This window comes from Anneissia japonica, unplaced genomic scaffold, assembly GCF_011630105.1.
Source record: "Anneissia japonica isolate Jap-2015-1 unplaced genomic scaffold, ASM1163010v1 scaffold287981_len1045443_cov154, whole genome shotgun sequence".
NCBI lineage: Eukaryota > Metazoa > Echinodermata > Crinoidea > Comatulida > Comatulidae > Anneissia > Anneissia japonica.
In genome coordinates this window covers 402353-427910 of record NW_022695194.1, presented here as the reverse complement: position 1 = coordinate 427910, position 25558 = coordinate 402353, and the positions used below count along the sequence as shown (strand labels likewise).

Here is a 25558-nt window from a genome sequence, read left to right as displayed (position 1 = left end):
GACAAGACATATAAATAATAAGAAATATGAAAAAAAAAAAAAAAAAAAAAAACCAAGAAAATAACACTTTATTATACACTTTGAAAATCTGTTAAAAGTTTTTTTACCTGATGTGGAACAAGACCAAGAGGTGAAGATGCTTCTGAGGTCATGTGATCATCCTTCGAGCTGGTGTCAGCTGATGCGTATCCCCTAAAAGGAAGTTAATCATATCATATGTCTGTAATGTATGCATCAATATACTTGACAACGATCAATGACAATGACAAATCAACGACAAACAAATGACAAATACACCCAGCGGGGTTCCAATGAACCTGTTCACTCTATCAGGCATTAAACATTGTTTGATGCCAAAAATGCTGGCAATCGCCCAAATGTCTAGTTGATATTTTATAAATGCAATCACATTAAATATTAATAATATTTGACAATGATTAATTAAAGCGATGCAGCAGCAGTGTCAGACGTCATTTGTCCATCGATAGAGTTGGTCTCAGCAGCTGTTCTCCCCCTAAAATGATGTTTAATCATATCATATCATATATACATTAATATATGACAATGATTTATCACAATGATGTATTATCATATCGTATATACATGAACATATTTGACAATGATAAATAACAATGGTAGGTAGGTTCAAAGTGGGGTTGCAATAAACCTGTTGATTTTGTTTTAGCATTTTAATTTTTTAATGCCTAATGATGGCTTCACAGTCTATGTGGTTACAAAAAATATTAAAACAATGAAATATTTTAATTTACATAAAGATGTATTTTTACCTGAAAATGACAAAAAATGTAAAAAATAGTTATAAAATTAACTTGTTCATTTTTCAGTATAACATATGCGGCAAAGACAACCACTAGTTATTAATACAGTGTTAAAAAGTAAAGTGAGAGCTATAAAATGGTAAAAGAATCATTTAAATCCGACATTTCGTTATGAAGTTTACAGGAATTTAAATATACAGCTATTTAAAGAACAATAGTTGAAAAATCAGCCTTCAAAGCTTACGATTTCAGGCATTTCTTAGGCAGAAACTATCACCAAATCGTTAAGAATTGTTGTTTTAAACGTTGAAAATGGGGAAAATAACAGCATAGCATGATGTATAGATAATATAAAAGATAGTTTAGTGCAATAAAATAGATTTGCAAAATTTTGACATTCCAGCATGTTTTTGCTATTATCTCCGAAACAAGAATTGCGATGTGTGACTGGTTTGGCTTGTCTTTGCCACATATAAATTATCATCTTGAGCACAGAAATGTAAAATTCAGTTTTGACCCAAAACTATGGCCCGGGCCTTTATTGGCCACTTTCCCTGCAGGGGTGGCGCCAGGATTTGCCCGACGGAGGGGCAGATGTCCCCGACAAAGCAAAGTTGGCATGGCTGAGCGTAGCTCGAAGTATTTCAGAAGTGGTCCGATCAGAGAAGGGCCACCGCCACCCCCACCCCCCAAAAAAAAAAATTATGAAAATTTAGGGGTTTCAACTTGAGCATAGAAATTATTAAATTTAAAACAATCTGTACCATGGTTCTCATACTGGATACTGATAAAAATAATATCAACACTGAAAAAAAAAAACATTGCTAAAAGTCTGTACAATTGATATGCAGTCTAAGTTTCTCCACACATTGGACCAAGTGTAACATTTTTTCCTGCTGGAATTTGGAAAACTTGGGTATGTGAAAATGCTAATATGCCAATTTTCGTTTCGTTTCCTTTTTATTTGTCTCTGTTTTCTGTTAGATTTTCTTTTTTGTTGCTAGGAAAGGCTAGGCCAGAAGCCAACACTATTCGAGCATGTGTGAGTCATGTACCTGCTAACCACTGCTTGTCGGTGGTCTCAAACTGCAGGTGAACAGTGCGTTAGTGTTGGATCCTCTGTGTTAGCCTGTTTCGGTTGTTTATTTTAGCTTGGTTAGCTTAGGTGACCTACTAGAATAGATCTTGTTTTTTGCTTTCTGTACATCACATAGAGACCATGTATTATGTGCTATGTAAGTCTACAACCATTACCATTACTGATTACACTAGACCACACAGGTGGACAAAGTGCGGCTTGTGGGCCTACATGTGGCCTGACGGAAATTTTGTTGCCCTACCCTACGTGTGTGGCTTGTCTTACTATCTTTGGCTAGAAAACCCCTGATAACTGCCTGACACCAATCTTAAAAAGTAATATTTAAAAGCAATATTAAAACTGAACATAAAGCGGTATAAAAGCAGTGTATGAAGTTTCTCTTTTTGTAGAAATGGTGCAGAACTGTTATATCAAAAATTCACTTTGGCCCTCTGACCTATATTTATGCCCACTAATATTTGAGGTGTAACTTACCCAGACGGATGTTGGAGAATAGTTACGAGAAGCTCTACGGCAAGGGCTGCTGCTATCATCGACATTCCAGGCCGAGACACGGTACACTGCTGGTCAAGGGTACGGTCCTTGGTCGACTGAGAATGCAGATATAAAATATAAGAACAAGCCAATAAGAAATGAAATGCTTTTACAATAACAACATATGCAAAAATAATACTGTTTCTATATAGATCCCTTCCATAATTCTATGGACAGTATTCATGACAATTGCAGATCCAGGAATTTGAAATAGAGGAGACCAGTGATGGACTCTCACAGATGGAGGGTCCACGTTGGGACTGAGGTGATTTAGATGGCACTTCTAAATGACCGGAAATGGCACTCTCAGTTAATTTGAATATATTTTCATTTTTTTCTTCACTTTTTTTTTAATAATTTTGAAAAATTAAGAATGGGCTAGGACCAGCTGGGTCCCCTTAAATCCATTACTGCAACATATTAGATACCTGGTTGTTTTTTGTTTTGTTTTTTTGTATGTAATGCATGGAAAGGTTCATCACCTACAATAATATACAATATAACTATTGCGAACCTATAATCAAAAGGCACCATGCAAAGGAAATATTATAAGAGAGAAAATTCAAATAGGTTGATCAATGCTCTAAAAGTCTTAGGATTAAAATGTGCAGGAAACAGGAACTAGGAAGTTTAATCCAAAGGGAAGAAGTTTGAGGAATAAGTGGGGGAGGAGTAAGATTCAGAGCGGTGGGTGTAAGTTTGAACTAATGAGCATTAAAAGAAAATCTAGTCTCTCTGGCCGGAGTGTTAGGTGGAGGGAGGATAGACTGTAATTCTTAAGAGCAGCCACAAAAGGTACACTGAAAATAACAGGAAAGATCTACAACACACCGACAATGAGCAAGAGGGTAAAAAGTCTGAGTAAGTTGCGGGTTACTTATGATCCTAATAGCTTTCGACTGAATGCTATCCAAGATAACAAAAGGTTGTAGGGGGGGGGGATCCAGCCCATGAATGTGAACAGAATTCAATATGGGGATGGACATTTCGTACAATTAATCAGTTAAGGACTCTTAGTTCATTTTGTACATCAGCCACAAAATGAATTGTTTTTAATCTGTACCTAATAGAAAGTTTGAATTAATATTTGATACTTTATAATTGACCAATCACTGTTTTAATATTTTTTTTACAGATTTTATCACAAAACTTGGTAATACTGTACTACCCCCACTATAAATTTTATGATGTGGATACTTACATCACCGGGGGCAACTACATCGTTACAGAAGTAGCAACCTAACTGGTGGCCATGGATTACAGTATTCAAGATATTAGATGTTGGAATTGTCCTGGCTTCTGCCACTGTAGCTCCCTCAGACTCAGCCTCGGCTCCAGTAGCTTCCTTGGGCTTAGCCTCTGCTGTAGCTCTCTCTGGATCAGCCTCCGCTGCTGCACCTCCACCTGGCATGACATCACTTTTAGATGCAAGAGCGGAGCCTGCTCCTTCTGCTACTGTCTGTTCTGGTGCTGGTGCTTCTACCTTAGGCTTTTTGAGTCCATGATGAACAACCATGAATGTATCAAACCCCAACGCTGCATTGATAACAAGCTGTACATTAAAACAAGAAGTGAATCAGATAATAATAATATAATAGATAATATAATAATAATAATAATAATAATAATAATAATAATAATAATAATAATAATAATAATAATAATAATAACTAGTGCTAACTCAAACTTAGGGGACTGTATTGGATTGGATTAATTTGGTGTAAACACCAGAATAGCCCACAAAAGTCTAGAAGAAGACTTATTTCCAGTGGGGTCCTTCTGTTAGTGATTGGACAGAACACCGGTAGACAATCCCCTACTCCTTTCCGAAGAGTGTACTACGTTCTCTAACAGGAATATCTTTTGTGTTATTTTCCCCTTAACATCGATTTTTTTTTAATTGTTCTCTAATTTCTCCAATGTCTAAGTTAAACTTAAGGTAGGTTTTAGTAAAATAATAACAATAACAATAATAATAATAATAATAATAATAATAATAATAATAATAATTGTGAACTTATATAGCGTATAATGTAAAATACCTCTATGCACCTTACAGCAGGGAGTGGGATATATTATTTAAAGTTTAAACTAATTTAAAAAAAACTATAAACTATATAGATATTAACTTTATTTATTTTTAAGTTATGAATAATTTGAAAATACAGTAATTATAATTTTCTTTGATCTACCTAATTAATTGTTGAATATTTCTTTTCATTTACTTTACTATATTTCTATTACCTAGATGGAGGTAGAGGAAGAGGATGGTGAATGTATGTAAATTGAAAATCTAATTTCACTACAGTAGAAAAAATTTTAAAAACACTGTCATCAATTCATAGTTTTTATTTATAAAGCAAAAAAATAAACAAAACAAAACAAAATAAAATAAAACTGTAGAATAGTATGAATTGGCAATATGTAGTGTCGAGACAACCATCCAGTGGTTTTACCTCAATAACCATATATTTTACATGTGGTGTACTGATAGATTTATGATTTAATAATGTTTATTATGACATAAGAGACAGGTCTAGACCAAGTCAGCCCCACCATGGTTAGACCTGAGGTAAGAAAAGTTATGAATATGGCAACATATATATATATATATATATTTTTTTTTTAAATCCACCGATATTATCGATTTTTAATATTTTAATATTGTTTGTATTTTGGCTTTTTCTTGTTAACTTTTCCTTGTCGTTGTTTTGTATTTTGTTGTTTTTTTACGCGAGGGCCCCATGATTGTCAGCTAACCGCTGTTTTGAGGTTACCCTCGGTAAATAAAGTTTAATAAAACAAAAATAAAATAAAATGGGCAGAAATGGCCCTCTCGGACTAATATAATTTTTTTTTCTACTACTTCATTTTTTCATTACATTAAAATATTTAGGGGCCAGGCATTCACTCCTCCCTTGAAATCGCCACGGGTTAAAGAGATTTCTTTTAAAAAATTATTTTGCTGCATGTAGTGGTACCTATCGGCACTAACTTCCATCAGAAATTGATAATAAAGCAGTGAAAACATGCAAAATTATGAATTTACGGAGATGGGTTAATTCCCGGGAGATTCTTGCTTGCTTTCGGGAGTGCGGGAAGCCGTTGCGATTTCCGGGAGACTCCCGCAAGTTCCAGCAGACTTGGGATCGCTGCATTTACACTGCCTAAAGAAAAACTAAAATCTTAAATCTTGCAAGCATTGACAAAGGTTTTAAAAATGCGATAGGAAATACTGTACCGACAATGGATATTACAATGCAGTGTACAGGGAATGGTCAAAAGGGAGACCTACATAAGGAATGTTATAAGAATTCAACAAACAAATGGACTATCAAAGAGAAAGCAAGAAACAATTGGCAGTGTATCAAGCTAGAGAACATATAATATGTGGATGTGGTTTGGCACAGTGGGAATGGTTTGGTTTTCCAACCTTGAAGTCGGGGGTTCAATCCCTCGCTGTGCATTTTGCTTGTGTCCTTGAGCAAGGCACTTTATCTACATTGCTTCTATTCACCCAGGAGTAATGGGAACCTGGTACGGTTAAATGCCAAATTTATGTGCTGATGTGGCTGCTGTAATGTTATGGAATACTCCCTCATGAAACTTGAGTTTGTGTTCCATATGCATTTAATCCAATGGGGGGGGGGGGGGGGGGATAACAATTATAACATGAAATGCATTGGGGTCTTTCAATATATACGCTATATAAGCCTATAATTATTATTATAATTATAATATTCATTGTATTGCATTTCGTATTTTCATATAAGTAAGCCATTCAAAAAACATTTATGAAAAAATACACAATGCAACACATAAAGAACAAATACCGAAATAGAAAAAAAAATTATTAAAGAAATTGCATATGCAAAAAATGGATATAGCAACCAGACCTCTGCAAGGGCCCAGGTTCCTATGCGGGCAATCGTGAAATATTGCACTACTGTATTTGTGGTGATGTAAACACGGCAACAAACGAAACCAGGGAGAGATCAAGTGTTAATCCGGCAGTTTCATTTTTTTAAGAGCATCAAGACTTTAGCATAATGCGCTATTCAAGCCAAAATTATTATTATTATTATTATTATTATTATTATTATTATTATTATTATTATTATTATTTTATTATTAATCCTGGAATCAGGTTTTTTGTTCTGCTTGTTTAGTGCCAATGATAAAAAGGTGTAGTAGCTGTGGCGGCTGTAGGATATATTTTCTGGGGGACGAGTTGTCCGACAGGGGAACTAGAGCTTGTAGGCTGGAGCATGTAGAAGATTTTGTACGGGTGTTCCCCTTCCAAATGAGATTTATTAAAGAATAGGAACATCTGGATGGCCAGAAATGACACTCAGACTGTGACAGACGTGTGTTGGCTTGGCATAGGCCTATTCTTTTATTTGTTTTAGTCCAGCTGCCCGATGAGCTCTGTTTGATTTGGGGGGGGGGAGACTAGACCTGTCCGGTGGGGGGCCCCTACATTAACTATGAGTCCAAGCCAACAATGATTTCACATACTATACTGTACACACATAGTCTAGCTTCCGATAAAATCTGAAAAATATCCTGTCAAATATCATTTGTTTTTATCAAACCACAACAGAATTCTATGCAGCGTCTGTAGACCTTATCCGAACCAATTGAATGTTTTTGGAGTGTGGATAAAGTTTTTTGTCCATACTACACGGGAAGTCACTAGAGTCCAATCCATCACATTTAAGACAGTTAGTTGGACAATGAAAGTAAACAACATTCCATAAATGTTTTCCTCTTATCATACAGTTTACTAGTCTTTTAAGGGTAGGGGATATTTTCATTTTCATTAGTTATGGCTTTAACAACTAGAAGCAGTTGTGGCTTGGACTCCCAACCTCGAGGTTGGGGGTTCGAAACTCTTGCTATGCAAATCGCTTGTGTCCTTGGGCAAGGCACTTTATCTACGGTTGCCTCTCTTCACCCAGGAGTACTGTTTACAAAAAAACAGCGAAACATACATGTCACATACATACATACATATACCACGAAAGGTATCCTAAAGTTTCCTTTGCTTGAAAGCATAGGAACCAAAAATCATACATATTCCAAGAAACGAAATACACAACATCCTGCTAGGATTAAATATCTCAACTCTTTATTGGGTCACCATCAAGAAAGATGATTGTGATGATGACCCAATAATAAGTTGAAATTCCAGCACGATGGCGTGTATTTTATTTCTAGGAGTATGTATTATTCTTTCAATACATATATATATTTTTTTTATTGTCTTACAGAGAAGTTTATACATTCCTATAGCATTGCATTGGCGGATCCCGGGTTGGGGGGAGTATTCAGGGGCTTCGGACGAACCCCCCTCTGTAAAGAAATGTAACAAAATACTAATGGGTCCTGGCTTACAAAGGCATGCTAACCAACCTAAGCATAGGTTGGTAGATCAGGAAAATTAGGCTTAGCCCAACTAGCCTTCAATAAATAAATTATACACACTGTTTGGGTTCAACGTCATAATAATTTATGCTACGAAAGTGCGTTCTTCAGGCCTATCGATTCATCGGTCTCTAGCTAAGTCTAAAGAATGAGATAAAACTACCTGACTTTTTCCAAGAGGGGAAAACCTTGAATTTTGAAGATCTTAGAGGTCAGTAAAAGACTCCTCAGAAGTCGGGAAAGCTCATTTCCAGCCATCTAGGAATCAAAATTTTCCTGGGGGAGGACCCCCGGACCTCCCTTTCATTTGGGGTTTTTTTTTAAACATTTTGAAACTCCCTCTTTCAAATCCTGGATCTGCCCATGCATCATCTATTTCAAAAAGCATTACCTTTCTCTTACTAGCAGCTATTAGGGTTGGTAACCATCTACTTTCTCTTGTATCCATTAGTAGAAACACAGCGTCATGACTACCAATCAGCTCTTCCAGTTTCTCAACTGCCTCCCTCACCCTATCCAATGCTTCACCTAAACCAGTGTAGTAATGCGATAGTTAAATGCTTTAAATTTATATAATTAGAACGAAATATACATGTATTATTTTTGCAGATTTCAAGGCAGCGGCGGGAATAATCAAGAAAAACTTTTATTTTTTGTTTCTGAAATTTCCATTTGTTGTGGTAACAGGTGCACTAAATGGCCAAAAAAAAAAAAAAATTTTTTATTTGAAATCAATATTGGCTAGTGGTAGGTTTGATAAACAAGGTATAAAATGTTTTTACCTGACGCTCCTATTGCATGTCCAGGCATTGGAATGGAGAAGTCATATCCAACAGCATTCTGAAGTATATATAAATTAACATAATAAAATAAATATACATTAATTTCCGTGCATATAGAGTAATACAGTGTTACGTCATAATACCATGTAATACTACTCTGTTGCTATCGTTGCAAAATGCATTCAACCGGATGCCATTTTCTCCACTGACAAACCATTGATCCCAATTTCTAACGTAATTATTAATATGATGTACTTTAGTTTTTCTTTGTAAACTTTTAATTGATGATTAAATGTGTGTGTTTGATAACTAATATCATGTGAGCTTTTGTGTTTTTAGTACATTTTGATGGTAAAATATTAGATTTTACAATGCCTATTCCAGAAAGCCTATGAAATTATTCAGGTGTAACGGACGGTAACCAACGTCTGGTTGGCGACAGAGGGCACCACCTGGCATTGTGACGACAAGACTGTAGTACTCTATTATTAGAGGTGTAACATACTTATCGAATGAAGTGCCATTTTCATTTTGATTTGATTTTTTAGTTTTTATTCATTATAATATAGAAAATTAGATTCAATAAACAGATTGTTATTTTGTGTTTCACTTATAAAATCATGCCTGACATTTTTCACTGTTTATGCTTTTAATGTTACTAGTTTATATAAACTGTTAATTGGCTACCCGTGTTAGTAACAGTGTTAAGCTACATTGACACTAGACACGATAATGACACGACATGATAAAGATGCGCTTAGTGTTGAAGAATATAAACGACATGATGATATGCCGTTGTTGTGTCTAGTGTAAATGTAACTTTACATTGAGCCAAATAAATGTATATACTATCTGTACAAATATGTACACACAAAATTACATTCATCAAATAAACAAGCAAAAGACAATTAAGAACAATATGGTCGTCATAAAATACTTTATTTCCAGCATACAAATGTTGTTCTTTACTCATATTGAATAATATATAACAATGTGTGACTGGTTCTGGCAAAAAACCTACCATTTTAAGTACAGTTTTTGGTGTGTTTAGATGCTGCATGAATTATTCTTTAAAACAGTGTTTATTTGATGGACACTGGTTGGCTGAGTATTAGCAAAGTTAATGAATATCTAATTCACTGGATATCACATATAAGATTTAGTTGTGCTTATAAACACGCAAATTTAGTCTGGACCACTGACAATCAGCAGATGGCGTCGTATGATCTAGTGCTCAGAGAGCAGCTTAGCTCAGTCTGCTAATCTGGTGGTAGCCACTGTATGTGCGCTGAACCGTGGAGATCTCTAGGTCACCGGTTCAATTCCCATTGCTGCCTCTCCTTGTGTTTCAGCTGGAGGGCTGAAATATACAAGCTACAATAGCGCAACATCTTTCAGATAATACGTTTAAGCCGTTGGTTCTGTCTGCAATTATGGCCCACGTTAAAGAATGCAGTACACTTTTCGGAAAAGAGTAGGGGATTGTCTTCCGGTGTACTGCCCAATCACCAACTGGATATAAGACTTCTTCTAGACTTTCGTGGGCTATCCTTGGTGTTTACATCGTATAAATCCAATCCAATTCAATGCAGAGATGGATTCGTCGTATGACCACCGTAAGATGCAGTAAGAGCCCGGCTTAAGAAGCTAAGAAGAAATGAACACCTCTGACTTACCACTCCTGGGAATATCCTTTTAAGTTTCTCTGCTGCTGTTTCTGCCTTGGGTTTACCACCGGCCTGCGAATCCTCAAACTCAAACAGACTCTGACGAACCGGATTGGAGTACGATATCCGTGAATTGTCCACAAACGTTATGTTTCTTACACCCCAACCCTGTAAAGACACGACATGGTATGTTTTATTATTCTTAATACAAAATAAGACCAAGAAACACACTAGCTTTCACACTCTAAAATTTTTTAGAGAAAATACGTATTGCTGACTGAAAAATGATTTCTTCAATATTATTGCATTATCTATTAAATCTGATTTAAAAAAAAAATTCTCTTACAAATTACATTGACTCTATTGCATTGTCGCAGTACTGGTGGGTTTTACCCGACGTCTTTACCCTCTGGATTCTGTGCGCTTTTGTGTATATTATTAATGCATTATTTACAAATGATTGTTAATTTATTTCATTGATCAGATTTATCCAATAACCAAAAAAACAAAATCCTTTGTAAAAGGTATCTTTTGTGGTAACACGGATTAGTATCTTCACTTAGGATTGAAATTTCATACAATTTTATCAAAAGAAATTATTATGCATAAAAAATTTTTTAGTAGGATCAACAACAAAAAGAACAACAACAACAATCTTGCTAATTAAAGTGATCATGATAAATTTACATATAAATTATATTAAAAAATATTAAGTTTATTAAAGTGACCTCTACTATACCACCATTACAATTCATAAATTAAGTTACTCAATCTATAAGTATATTAATCTTTACCAATAAATTTCTAGCCACATTACATCCTAGTGTTCCAGCCCCAAGTAAAAGACACCGTGTTTGTGCTACTTTGTCCAGGTCAAGAGAGGGCAGCAGACGCCATCTCATTAACTTCAAATTGAGGTCCACTGACGATTCAGCAAGTCTGCAAGACAAGGGAAATAAAACATGATCTTAATCATTTTCAGAGCTTACAAATTTCTGTGTTAGGTACTGTATTAAATCCAACATATCATATTAATTTAATCACTAATTATAAATAAACTGATAAATTTCAATAAATTTGATCAGATTAAATACTAACAATAGACACAATTCTGCTTATCACCTGGCACCCAATTTGTAAATGGTTGTTAAAGCTAGGCTCTGGAAAGAAAAAAACAGATATTCTGTACAACTGAATTTTCTAAGAACTTTTTTTTGACCAAAAACATGGGAATGATTAGTAATAAGACACAGATTTTTGAAAGTTTGTTGTATTTTATTAAACCATTCCCATGTTTTTTGTCAAACAACCTTCCAAGATATTTAAAAAAAATCAGTTGTACAACATACTGTATCGAAAGTTTTTATTTTATACAGAGCCTGGCTTTAAAGTCTCTATGGTAGTGATTTTAAAAAATAAACTGAAGTGGTTTCACACTCACATAAATTACAAAAATAACATACAACTTCATTTATTTCTAGAAGAGGTATATACTAACAGATATTTTCTGACAGACACGACAAAAGTTTGATCAAACTTCACCTACTGAGGTCCTTATTATATCAATCAGATAATCATACGGTATCAACATAAAATCAGGATTATATAATTTGCTTGAATCTTTTACCGTGCAGGGTCCATACTGGAACTCAGGTTCACCATTCTCGGTGCTAACTTCTGCTTTGAGTTTTTTTCCCAACCAACACATTTTGGACAAACTTAAATAAAAAAAAAGTACTTTATGTTAATCAGAATCCATAATCTTCATTAATAAAGGTTAAAGGTTATTCTTTTATATTGCGCAAAATCCAAGAGTTTCTATGCGCAAAACAAGTGAGCAGATGTAATTGGAAAAACAAGAAAAGAAGAACTCCAAGTCAGCACTCAAACTGCAGTATAGGGATACACCCTCGTCGCTATTGCTACATATAAAAGCACTAAAAGTAGTTGTTTTTTATTTATTTATTTTATTTTTTTATTTGGTATGAAATACTCAAAATGCAACAAAAGTTGAAATACTTTTGAGTTTACAATAGGAATAAATATAGATATATATACAAAAAAAATCACCAAACTTTAGACCTATCAATTCAATTCAATCTATATACATTAATTAATTATTATAAATCTATATACATGAAACTTTTTATTACATTCAATCTTAAAGCAAAACTGCTAAACACAAACAGCATATAAAACATTTGAAAAATACTCAAATATCCTGATTATTTTAAATTTTGGATTAACCCAGGAGTAGGCAAAAAAATGGGCAGGAGGCCAAAGTGAATTTTTGGTTTAACACTGAGAGTTGCATTCAAACTTATTCTCCAGTGTACTTCCAAAGATGGTTGGCGGGCCACACAAGGTATTAAATTTATTTTTGTGGGTTGCAACAATATCACCGTTGGGCTACATGTGGCATGCAGGTCCGCACTTTGCCCACATGTACTGTACATTAGCCCAATTAATGAGTCCAAGCCACCCCAGATTTTTCTGTATGCATTTCTAATGCTCATATACGAATCAATGATACATTGCCTATTCAGTACACCATTTGTATACCAATGTAACCTTTTACAGATAGCCTACTGCAAAACAAGACTATCTAGATACGAAGATTTTTAAAGGACCCAACTGGAGTTTATCTAAAAAACTGTGAACACTTTTATTGGAATTGATATTATTTTAATATACTACATATGGGACTTGTCATCTTAAAACCAGCATACAATTGCTAAATGTGAAACTTAGTAATTAGCATAAGAATTTGGCAGTATTGAATGCTTTAGTAGCAAGCAGTCTGTAACAATTTCACTCATAACTTAGGCGACAGTAAGTCAATTCCAGTAAATAACTAATTATTTCAAAATTTCCAGTTTAAGTTTTGGTTTTTGGTTTAATACTATTTATATTCAACTATAAAAAATTGTTGCAGTATTACAGTACAATAGAACACCTCAATTACGTACGGCTATGGGCCCAGAGCCGTTCGTAATTGCGGGTATTTGTAAAATCGGGGTTCACACAAATTCCTATATATTTGCACTGGTACTACTTACACTGGCAATAAACTAGGCCTAGGATAGGCACACAGGCCTACGCAGCTATGTCTGAGGGGTCTATAGCCTACAGTAGGGAGTTTCTAAGCATTCTGATCCCACTCTAGGCCCTACACAAATTTGTTTTTAATCGGATGTTTTTACCTTCTTAAATATCTAGATTGTGGATTTTACTCCAACACAACTTGCATAGATGCTTGTTTATTATATATATATTGATTATTCAATAAAACAATCAAGCACTATGTTAAATTTTAAAGCTGAAAACGATGATTAAAAGAGAGTAAGCACATGTTGCATGCACATGTGTGAAGCCATAATAAACACGGAATTTGAAGAGGCCCGTTTTCTCTTCACTTTTTATGACATCATCACCTTGATTTTACGTTCGTAAAATCGTGAAAATTCGTCAAATCCGGGTTTTCGTAATTGAGGGTTTTTACTGTACCTGTTTGATTTTTTGTTGAAACTATTTTAATTTTAAGAACTAGACTGTGGCCTATGGTACGTTTTCCTTCACGTGTCCTATCACGAAAACAAATGACTTCGATTTCATCAAAACTGTGAGCCCTGAAAGAAAATGTAACTTTCAATTTAGCGTAATCGTCACGTATATGGTATCACAACCTTTTATTTAGGATACAAAGCGCTTGACTTTGGTGTGATTAATAATGAATGAGGATATTTATAGTGCTCAATCCTTTTCAAAATGTGTGTTAACAGAAAAAATTCTGCAGAAGAGCTAAAGAAACTGTATGGAGCTATAGACCAAACAAATAACTTCTAATAAAAGAGAAAAGTACATGGAAATAACTTCACTCCAACAATTATTAAGAATTGTTCTCTTTCTGTGTGTCAATGTATTGCAGTTAGTCCTATAAGCTGGTACAGTGGTAATCACTCTGTGACTCAGCAAAACCAATAAGTCATTTCACGGTTATAACTGCGCATGCGCTTATCCCTTGATATCCAAGGTCAATCATGTTTATATCGATTGACTTTGATACGAGCATGCGCAGTTAGAAATGCGAAATGGCTTATTGGTCTCAGGGTTAAAAATAATCAGTTTCATTTCATTTATTCGTCTCAAAAAATACAATTCACATAAAATATCATACACAAAAAAGACGGAGAGACAGGGAACTCCAAAAAGAGAACTAAATCAACTGTCAAGTGGATTTCCTAACAAAAAAACAGACAAACTGACACAAAATATATAAATGTATATGAACATAAATATCAAAATCAGCCCTTAAAATTATCTTTCAATGCTTTATAAGAATATTCAAAATTGAAAATAAGTTTATCACGCACATTAATTTGGCAAATCATTCCAAAGTTTACTGATCTCAACAAATAAGCTATTCAAATCATTAATTGAATTTTTGATTTTTTCCTGAATTTTTTGGCTGACAGTAAATCGTTAAAGTAATGTAGATTCAAAAGTCAATGTTTAAAGAATTTATATCTTGTGCTTTTAAAAAACAAATAATAACACCAATGGATTTTAAGGTTATACTTGCATGAAATAAAAAAACTAGTGGCACTTTTGACTATACCTTAAATTATTTAATACACAAGCTTTTGCCAACAGTCTATGCTGGGTTCAGGTGTAGGTACTGCAGGGTTATACTTACCATTGGAATGAGATGAGGGCTAGAAGATTCCTAAGAGGCCAGCCGGGATTGGTGTCTAGAGTACAAGGGTCACAAAAGCCTACTGAAACCTGCAACAAAAAGTACAAAATTATTAATAACATCAGCAATCAACGTTAAAAATGAATACCTGTAGTACAATAGTAGTCCGCAGTTTGAGGCCGGCCTATTGTTTTTGTAGAAGGCATTTTATCAGTGTTAATCAAACGATAATAACGTTGGTAGTAATAAAAATGATAAATACTTGATAAAAATGCATGTCCCCATTGGGAATCGAACCCAAGATCTTCTGATTAACATTTGGGTACTCTACCAACTGAGCTATGAAACAGAAAGTTATACAACCTTGGTTTTCCCAATTAGGACACATTTAAAGGGACTGCATATTATGCATTGATTATCATTAAATCACACGATAATACCACTCCAGGTAGCGGAAGAGGCTGACAGAGGAAGAAGTGGGCAGATAACATCATCGAATGGACTGGGAAATCTTTCGCAGATATTCAAATGGTGGCACGTTACCTGGAATCAATTCATAATTCCTAAAATCAGCCTACTATGATAAGTATAATAATATACTATTTAATACCTTCTTCTGATTGTTAAAATAGTCTTTCCAATTCCTGAGTGGTGAGAGGTTGATGTCATCATCGACATCTTTGATGAGGAAGAATCCAACTCCAGGATGCTGTTTACTAAATGCATCATAAGCGGTCTGGAAGCAATTTACCTGGAAAACAAACATTTTGCCAGTAAAAAATTATGGAACAAAATCAGATACGGTGTGTATTTTAGCAGAATGTTTTACCGGTATGTGAATAGGCATTCACAGGGCTTCCAAGTCTGTCTCCTGAAAACCACAAGTCTCCTGGATATTGGGACAAGCAACGCACGTCTCCTGGAAACTAACCCATCTCCCACAAATTCAGCTTTTCTCGAGTCACTACGTAGCTAGTGTGTATGATCATGCTTACGTAGCGTGGTAGAAGGATTTGCAGGTTCGATACCACCTGATATTGGCAGGAATGTAAACGCTCCTTCTGTGGCTGGACAGGTGGCTGAAATGGACCAGTACACCGGGGTAACCCCCCTATTCTTTCCGAAGGATGTACTGGGTTCTTTAAAGTGCATACGAGCCAATTGTGCACGCTGGACCGAAGGTTTAGAGTCCTTATCCGAGAAAACATGTTCCACTACTGGAACCATAGGCAAGCATGCCATTCGAAAACCTCCGCTGATATTATGTCTGTATGTTACGGTTCCCGTCTCAACCGCTCGGCCAATCGTCTCACCTAAAACACAAATTCATGATACAGTAGAACCCCCTCCTTTGGGAAATCTGTATAAAGGGGGAACTTTTTCAGTCACAAAATGAATGAAAGTATATACTTTAACACTATAGCTAAACTCCTATTCAGGGGATACCCCTATTAAGGGGACACTTTTTTGATCCTTTAATAGGGATTCTACTGTATTTTCATGTTTTTCTATATGAGGCATGTTGTGGCAAAATGGCTAAGTTGTAGCAAAAGTTAAAATTTAAGTTATTGGTATTTTCAGATACCTGAGTATGTGATCTTTAAAATGAGGGGTCATTCATTCAAATTGAACATTTCAAGCCTAAGTTATTGGAAAGTGAAAGTATAGTACTCTTAGAGTCAAGATAAACAGGATTTTGAGTAATTGCCTTTCAAAATTATTTGTGCATACATTGTTTAATAGAATGAACTATTAAAAATAACGTTAAATAAACAATTTGTTAACTGATGAACATCATTCCTGATGATGACAAAATTAATGTTGAAACATTGAATCCCAACATGATGGCGTGCATTTCAATACTTGGAGTATGTATTATACTTTCTTATTTGAGATTAATCAGTGGACCTTTTAATTTGTTAACCACTTCCAGAACTAATACTTTGGGATATGATTAATAAGACATTAAACTGTTGATCTATAGTGAAAAACAAATTTGGATATTTTAGCAATTTTTTGAGCTCCCATATTTTATAGGTCATTTACTCAATACTGGACTTTGCGACAACTTTATAACCATTTCGCCACAACATGCCTCATATTGTTAATTTTTCACATAAAGTCGGTGGTAATGGTGTATATGTTTCTATAAAGAAAATAAGAAAGAAAATAAATGTCAAAACTTTTTAATTGATGATAGGTATCATTTTGTACATGAGAATTGGATTATTGAATTGCCACATTACACAAATTAATAAAAAAAAACAAATAATCATCTAACCTTTGATTCTGTCCAATCTTGGTCTAACCGCACAGGCTTTTTAATTAGTCTAGCGCCCTCAGGCAAGCAAATAGCAGGAAAAGCAAACCAGTAATAATATTGGTACTTTTTTAGATCCTGCAAATGTGAAGATAGTAATAGTCTAAATTTGAACAAAAGTATCATAAAATAATTTATAATATAAAGTATACATTTGTCTCCAGTTTTCAAGTAGCAGGTTCGAACTTGGTGTTGGTGTGAAATTTAAATAAAATAAGACTATATATTAATACCAACAAAACTATGATTATCATAATTTGTGATTTACCCATACAGATTTGTTATAAACCCTGAAACAAACAAATTAACTTAACACTCTGCCCACCAACAACAGAGATCTCCGTGTTTAGTAACACAACACTTGACCGTCAAACACTATTTGTTTGTTTACATTAGCGTAGAGCGATAGACATAGTCACCGCCCAACAAAAATATGCTGCAAAATCAGTAAAAAAAGACCTTTTCAGGACTACCAGTGTGTAAGGCTTCCAGCGTACTTACAGCATATGTCAACAACAGAAACTGTGATAATATACTTGGGTCCTCTATGGCTTTCCCTGATGTTATATCTGTCCACATCTATAATAAAAAACTATGCAATAATAAATTTATATTCCAACATATTTATTTTTTATAAAAAAGCAAGCACACTTGTTAATAAAATTAAAGACATTCTATAAAAACAAATGTATTTTTTATTGAAACTACAGAGTGGAATTCAATTTATCAGGAAAATTCTGGACATACTCACATGATTTGAACCAGACCACTGGAAATGAAAAGCTTAACCACTAAACTACCTGCCAGAAAATATTCTCCTAAAAATGAATGAAGCAACTCAATTCAAACGTCGAGATATTCTAACCAACAACTCTTTTCAGAACTACATGCGGAGTACCGCCAGCATTAAGGCGAAACTTTCTTTATTCCTTGTTTCGCGTATGTATTTTTTTAAAGATCATCGGAGGAGGGCGGAATGAAAATAAAAATGACGTTTTGCTTTCTTATTTAGCAAATAGTTTTTGCCAAAATATATCCAGACAGAGTATGCGTGCTGCATCTCTTTGATGCACATTCCAGTTTCCAACAAAATATAATTTGAGTTCTGAACTCTATTCGATTGCCTCATTGTAGCAGTACCCATCATGCACCTCTAACGAATTTTCTCGCTCTTTACTGAGCTAACTGCCAGACAATAACATAGTGTCTATTCCCCGAGGGGGGCAATAGACACAACATACAAACATTATATATTCAAACCCACTTACACTACAAACTATATACGAGGGAGTGTATAATGAATGTAGTAATAATTAAGCCAATTTTTCATGTTTTTTTCACATTTACACTCCTGCAAGGAGAGAAGCAATGCAGATAAAGTGTCGAAGTACATAACTGATATGCACAGCGAGGGGACCTCGAGAACTCGCACTGTTTCTGGCATGCCAAACCACAACATTCAGAACTATCTTAAGAATGTAAATGTTTTAGTCTTTGGCAGGGTGGGGGGCGTAGGGGTGGTCTCCTATACACACCCATCGCCAATCCCCACAGTACCTACAGTATCACTGTAATATTTACCTGCTGGGCACAAGTCTCCATTAGATTCTTCTTGTCCAATGTCTTAAAATCATCTAATGTGTTGGTGTTAAACAACGTTCCATTGCACAGAAAACAGTGTGGTGGCACTCTTTTGGTCCTGTATGTGTTATGATGCAAGCAAAACAACATAAATTGTACAGAAGGCTATTCAACAGAAATATAATGAACTGCCTGAGGGGAAATCTAAAAAAATATACCTCACAAAAATATATATATGCATACAGAACTGTTTCCATGGCAACACCACTTTCCTTATGATTCATAGAATATATATATATATATATATATTTATATATATATAAAATAACACTGCAGTTGTTAACATAAACGCCAGACACTTTGACATAATCTGAGACATGTACATTTATTCAACGAAATTTTCGGCAGCACCTGCTGCCTTCGTCAGCGTAAGACTGTCTCGTTAATATGTTAACAACTGCAGTGTGTCCAGTATTGAGTAAATGAGCTATAAAATATGGCAGCTCAAAAAATTGCCTAAAGATCCAAATTTGTTTTTCACTATAGATCAACAGTTTAATGTCATGTCCCAAAGTATCTGTTCTGGAAGTTAAAAAATTGTTTATTTAACATTATTTTTTATACTCCGTTCTATTAAACAATATATGCACAAATAACTTTGAAATGCAATAACGCAAAATATCTTGAGTCTAAAAGTACTGTACATTCACTTTCCAATAACCAATGCTTGAGTTGTCCAATTTCAATGAATGACCCTGTCATTTTAAAGATCACATACTCAGTTATCTGAAAATACTAATAACTTATATTTCAATTTTTGATACAACTTAGCCAAATGGCCGAGCGGTTAAAGCAGGGGCACCGTGATCATAGCCAACAATATCGGCACGGGTTCGCGGCCGGCTCGCTCCTATAGTTCTGGTGGTGGAACAAGTCTTCTAGGATAAGGACTATAAACCGTAGGCCCAGCGTACACAAATGCTCATGCACTTTAAAGAACCCAGTACATCTTTCGAGATGAGTAGGGGGTTACCCCGGTGTACTGGTTCATTCGGCCCCTGTCGTGGACAGATGAAAGTGCGCCGGTTTGCTGGCTGCTGAAGACATGAAGTGACCCTTAGGGGAGGAGAAAGCTATTGTAAAATGCAACATCTAGTCCCGAGCGCATAGAGACCATGTATTATGCGCTATATAAGTCTCCAACCATAACCATAGCCATTTTGCCACAACATGCCTTATATTATGAGAAAGATATTTATTGAAGAATCTGAAGGAAGGTTTTTTTGCATCAGCATTTCTGGGGTTTTCAATTAAATTTTACTGTAGAAATTGATCGGTTAAGAAACCACTTACTTTTCAAATGCATCAAACTCCAAACATAATCTACTAGGCATACCACTTGGATCCCCTGTAAAGCAAATACAATTGAAATATGAATATTCATGAATACACACATAGACAAATACAGTAAGCATAAAAAGCAGAATAGGACATAATAAACAAGGTCTTAAGCGCCGTGTCCAAGTAAAGAAAAAGCAAGTTGAACGTAAACAAAAAAAGCGGACAAAAATATACAGGAGATTACTGTATAAAGAACAGAGAAAAACAAGAGCAGACTATCCTAAAATTAACCAAAAAAGAAAAACTATAATAAACCGACTAGCACTATGTACCACAACCACTGTACGGTTTCCTTGCAATTTGAGACCAACTGACACTAAAAATTGTCGGTGTTGGTTAACATGGTTGCTTTCTACCCATGTTTTGTTTTACATGACTAAAATAAAAGTAAATGTCAACAAAGACAAGACGTACAGAATTATTCTACAAACATTCCATGAAAAAAAAAAAATAAAATAAATAAATAATTTGAGTAGAACTAACTAATAATTAATAAAAATCATGAACAATCAGTTTACCATTATAATAGTATCCTGATATATTCTTAGGTTTGTCATCCAATTTGTACAAATTCAATTTGTTTTCACTCAGCTTGTGCCAAAACCCAGTATCAAGCGCACTACTGAAGGGAGCAAACTGCAACAGTGCTTCCGAGGTCTCACACATCTTGAGTCACCACTCTGTAGGCAGAAGACACACTGCAATGTAAAAACTAAAACTGTTAATTGTCAAATAGAATGTGTGGAGGATGCAAGATAGACCGTAGGCGCCTTTTTGAGTATTGTAGCACTGTGAGGAATCTGTGAATTATGTGCCGGCCAACCATTTCTTATCTATGGTCATTAATTGCAGGCAAACGATGCAGTGATGTTCGGACGTTTTTTTTTTTGCTCGGTCTCTGTTCACTCTCCATTAAAAAATGTTGTTGCTTTTTCATCAGCTTTTTATCATTTTTTAAGCGCAATGTGACTTTGGTATGATGCACTATATTAAAATCCTGTACATTACATTATTCCCTGAGCAGGCCTTATTTACTGTAGTCTAGAGCATAGGCCTATTATCTGGCTTATTGCTGCTGCTGCCTACTACTACAGTACTACTGCTACAGTATCTGGCTTAGGCCTAGCCTAGACGTTAAAGCAAGAATGTAATTGCAAAACAGCTGATATACTTGGTACTTAACAATGAGTGATAACACTGTCACATTTGACTAGTCGTGGTCCGGACCTAAAGCGCTCTATCTTCCCAAGAGCCTCGGGTTTGCAATAGTAATATGCCAATACGCTGACCCGGAGGTTGTAGTGCCTCAAACACTGGGATATATTAACCCTGAGAGGGTTGTCACCACATTCCCCACTTATTGTATTTGAAAGAGGAGCCATTTACTCATGGAAGAGGACACATTCGACCATGCATTTAAAGGGACGAGATGCCAGGCTACGAAACTGAGCACAACTTCATGAGGCTTTTAATATCAAAAACATGTTCCGACCGTTTTTTTCCAGGACAAATCCAGAACTTCTCTGGGGGGGATTGGCCGATGACCCGGCCCACTGCCTCCGCAGTTGCCCAAAAGATGTAAGGCGCACACATTCGCTGTCCAACCAGTTTTAAATAAGGCCCGTCGGACTCCATGAACATCCGGCGGTTGTTGCGATTGAAGAGGTGTATGGCTCGCATGGCTCGCGCATTGGCTCGCATGACTCGCTGGCTCGCACTTTGTCACGACCCAATGTTAATGGATAAACGGCTTAACATTACTGCATAGAATTGATTTCATAGCCTTGTTGATAATTACTATACATGCAGTTTTCATCAAAATTTAAGGGGCTGGTCTAGGCTAGTAAATAATACAGGCCTGTATATATTGGTTTTTTTTTAGTAGTCCCATTTGAATAGTTGGTTCTAATGCACTTTAGTACTCCATTCTATACCCTAACATTAACCTCAACTCCAGTCTTGCTATCTTAATGTTAATGGCAATCGACAACAATTTGTTTCAGTTGACTCTTATCATTCCGCTCTTTCTAAAATCAAGTGTAGTGTTCCACAGGGGTCAATAATTGGTCCTTTATTATTTTTAATTTATATTAACGATCTCCCAAATTGTTCGTCATTATTAGGCTTTATTCTATTCAAACTTTCTATCAGAACTTTTTAAAATTACTAACACTGAATTAAGCAAGGTATCCAATTGGTTTAAATTAAATAAATTATCTTTGAACATTAATAAAACTAATTTTATTCTTTTTCACAAAACAAAACAAGACCATAATCATGTTTTAGAAAGAGATAATAATATTATTAACCAGGTCAGTGAAACAAAATTTCTCGGTGTAACATTAGATTCCAAGCTTTCCTAGCAACCTCATCGAACAAACTTTTTAATATTATTTCTAGAAATATTGGTGTCATGAATAAGCTAAAAAATTATTTTCCCACACATATGCTTTTATCATTATACAATACCTTAGTCCTACCCTATATTAACTATTGCAATCTTTCGTGGGCCACCACAGTTGATAACATACACACCTATGCCCCTGGAAAAGTCTTCGCAGCCACTAGTATTGAGAGCATTTTTAAATTACAAAAACGTGCTCTCAGGATTTGTTCAGGGTCAAGTTGTACTACACACACTAAACCTTTATTTTATAAATATAATACACTTAATATATTTGATCTAAACAAACTACAGACCTATAATTTTATGTATCGATTTATAAGTAATACATTCCCAATTCACATTACCCTATTATTCCCAACCCAACAGTCTGAAATCCATTTATACTATCTAACAAGGTTTTCAAAAAACAATATCACCACAGAAAAATGTATATCTTCTCTTAGAAAAAAATCCGTATTTTATAATGGACCTAAGTTATGGAATTGCCTTGACCCCTTTTTAAAATCTTTACCCAGTTTTTCTTCTTTTAAACTTAATATCAAACGATATCTGGTCTCGATGTATGCTAATTAAGCCTTCTACAGTATGTATTATAATAGAAACCAGACTACCTGTTTATTTTTTTTATTTTCTGTTATTTTATTTTTAATTTTATTTTAATTTTAATGGTGGCCACATCTTAAAGTTTTTTTTTTAACTTATTGTGGTCTCTATCCACATATATTTTCTGAATATATTTGATCATGTATACGTTTTTTTGTTCACTATGTGGAAAATAAATAAATCAATCAATCAATGTTAAGGTTAGGGTTAGGGTGGAGTACTAAAGTGCATTAGCGTAGAATAGCTTGTTGCAGCCTCCTAGGCCATATGACAAAAGGAAATACTCATTTATGAGTTACTCATTTATGAAAAGTCTGCAAAATTACTTTTAAAGTAATAAGTTTAATCAATGATCTCAGTCACTTTTGTATGTTTAATTTTTTTGTAATTGCACATAGTATTATAACATTGCATTGACTAAAGATTGCTACACACATTATGAAATTGCGTAATAAATTTTCAAATTGATTAGTAATTTTCGCTAGGCCTAGGCCACAATCAATAGTTTGAAATGAAAATATTCCCTGCTCATCATAGCGGTAACCTAGAGGCCACTGTCAAGGCCTAGGGCTAGGCTAGGCAAATATTAGCCTATGCTATATTTATTATTTATTTATTCTTTCTTTCGACTGGATACATTTTCAATACAAAAGTACTGGTCTCCCAAATGGTCCAGTTATTTTTAACATAATATGTGATGAAATTCAAAATTAAGAAATAGCACTTTTGAAAATATCCAAACTCATATTGGTTGCATTTTTCCTTATGTCAATTGGTAAGTTATTCCATTCTTTGGCAGATCTATACTGAAAGGTTCTTTAACCATAATTGTTTTTAATGTTATTCAAGTTTGTTACAATTAAAGTGTTGATGCTTTGGCTACGGGTGCATTTAGAGTGAATATTTTCATTTTAAGACCACAAGCATTGACGAATATATGAGCTATAGTCTAGCTCAAGGCCAGGACTAGCCAAGGGCTAGGGGTAGTACTGCTGCCCTATTCTCAATCCTCTAGCTAGGTTAGGCCCTGGAGGTCTAGGCTAGCTAGGCTACTAGAGAAGCCAATCAATCCGGCCTAGGCTAGGCCTAGTATGTAGGGCATTGTAGGCAGACTGGGCCTCACTCTAGCAGGCTAGGCTAGGGCCTATGCTTGTTGATATACAATTAATGTTAATACCAAATTACATTTTAAACAAATCCTATAAATCTATGTAATCTTGTAAATCACTCTTCGCTAACTTACCTTTCATTCAATAACAACACACGCCGTCACGTGGTCTATTTTAGTTTCGGCACGTCTAATTAACAACGTACCTGGATTATCATGCATGAGTGATCTACCAGATTTTCATTGGGCGTATTCGACTGGTTCATTCTGTTGACTACGAATCTTCGTTGAGTATTATTTTCATTCGAGTGATAGACCATGAATAGACCTCGTTGACAACGAAAATTAACGTAAACCATAGTGCGTTAATCAGCATTAAGTTAACATGGCTGATTGGTGAGTTTAGAAAAAAAAACAAAAAACATTTGCGATAATATAATTTAGATTAATTTCAGAATTGACAAAACATAAATATGTTAAATGTGCACGAGGAGCAGGAGACCGATCGACTACTGGCGTACTGTGTAACAGCAAATCTGCAAGTTGCGGGTGCTACCTCCAGGTAACAGGTAAATCCCAGATTCTCGGTGCCTCACCGACAGACGGTGTCGCGAATTGAAATGGATCATAAAATTAGATACTCACAAAAACGACATAAATAAAGACTTAGGATTTCTCACAGATTACACTTTTTATTAATCACTTTTCATCCATCTAGACACATTATATTTATTTTATTCATTTATTCATCCTTTATATATTTTTCTATACCAGTTATATTTCATTTTCATTATATCAAACTAGTGAGATCATAGGCCTACATTCGGCTGATTAGCCCTTTTGTAATTATCTTTATCTTCTTTGGTGTTACCACCTTTATAATCGGCCCTAATTAATCATATCATTTACGATTTATCTAAGCCTCTGCTATTATTGTTTATCCCTTATTGTAGTTTGTAAAGCTTTTTTAATCATACGTGTTTTCGCTGAGGAAAAGCACAGGCGTGCTCGAAATATTCGAAATAAAATATTGCCTTATGTCTACTACGGTATGTCAACGTATACGACTCTACTTTGTGCATTCGTACTCATTTTATACTATCAAGACATACGTGGAACCTACAAACATTATATATTGTCTCTTATACACATCT

The 25558-nt window shown here is 34.9% G+C and overlaps 1 protein-coding gene across 1 annotated transcript in view; it reads right to left on the bottom strand.

Annotated features, from left to right (window-relative positions):
• Positions 1-24635, bottom strand: part of LOC117101406 (ubiquitin-like modifier-activating enzyme ATG7) — a 35830-nt gene extending 11195 nt beyond the window's left edge. Inside the window, exons 1-17 of the mRNA XM_033241383.1 lie at positions 24540-24635; positions 20805-20984; positions 20239-20293; positions 18886-19003; positions 17806-17883; positions 17266-17382; positions 15595-15735; positions 14985-15073; positions 13796-13917; positions 11916-12006; positions 11083-11227; positions 10298-10456; positions 8622-8679; positions 8231-8367; positions 3614-3964; positions 2353-2468; positions 108-192 (exon numbers count right to left, since the gene is read on the bottom strand). Coding sequence (XP_033097274.1) covers positions 108-192; positions 2353-2468; positions 3614-3964; positions 8231-8367; positions 8622-8679; positions 10298-10456; positions 11083-11227; positions 11916-12006; positions 13796-13917; positions 14985-15073; positions 15595-15735; positions 17266-17382; positions 17806-17883; positions 18886-19003; positions 20239-20293; positions 20805-20952 — 2010 coding nt within the window. The 5' untranslated portion in view covers positions 20953-20984; positions 24540-24635. The remainder of the gene's footprint in view (positions 1-107; positions 193-2352; positions 2469-3613; positions 3965-8230; positions 8368-8621; positions 8680-10297; positions 10457-11082; positions 11228-11915; positions 12007-13795; positions 13918-14984; positions 15074-15594; positions 15736-17265; positions 17383-17805; positions 17884-18885; positions 19004-20238; positions 20294-20804; positions 20985-24539) is intronic.
• Between the last annotated feature and the right edge of the window lie 923 nt (positions 24636-25558).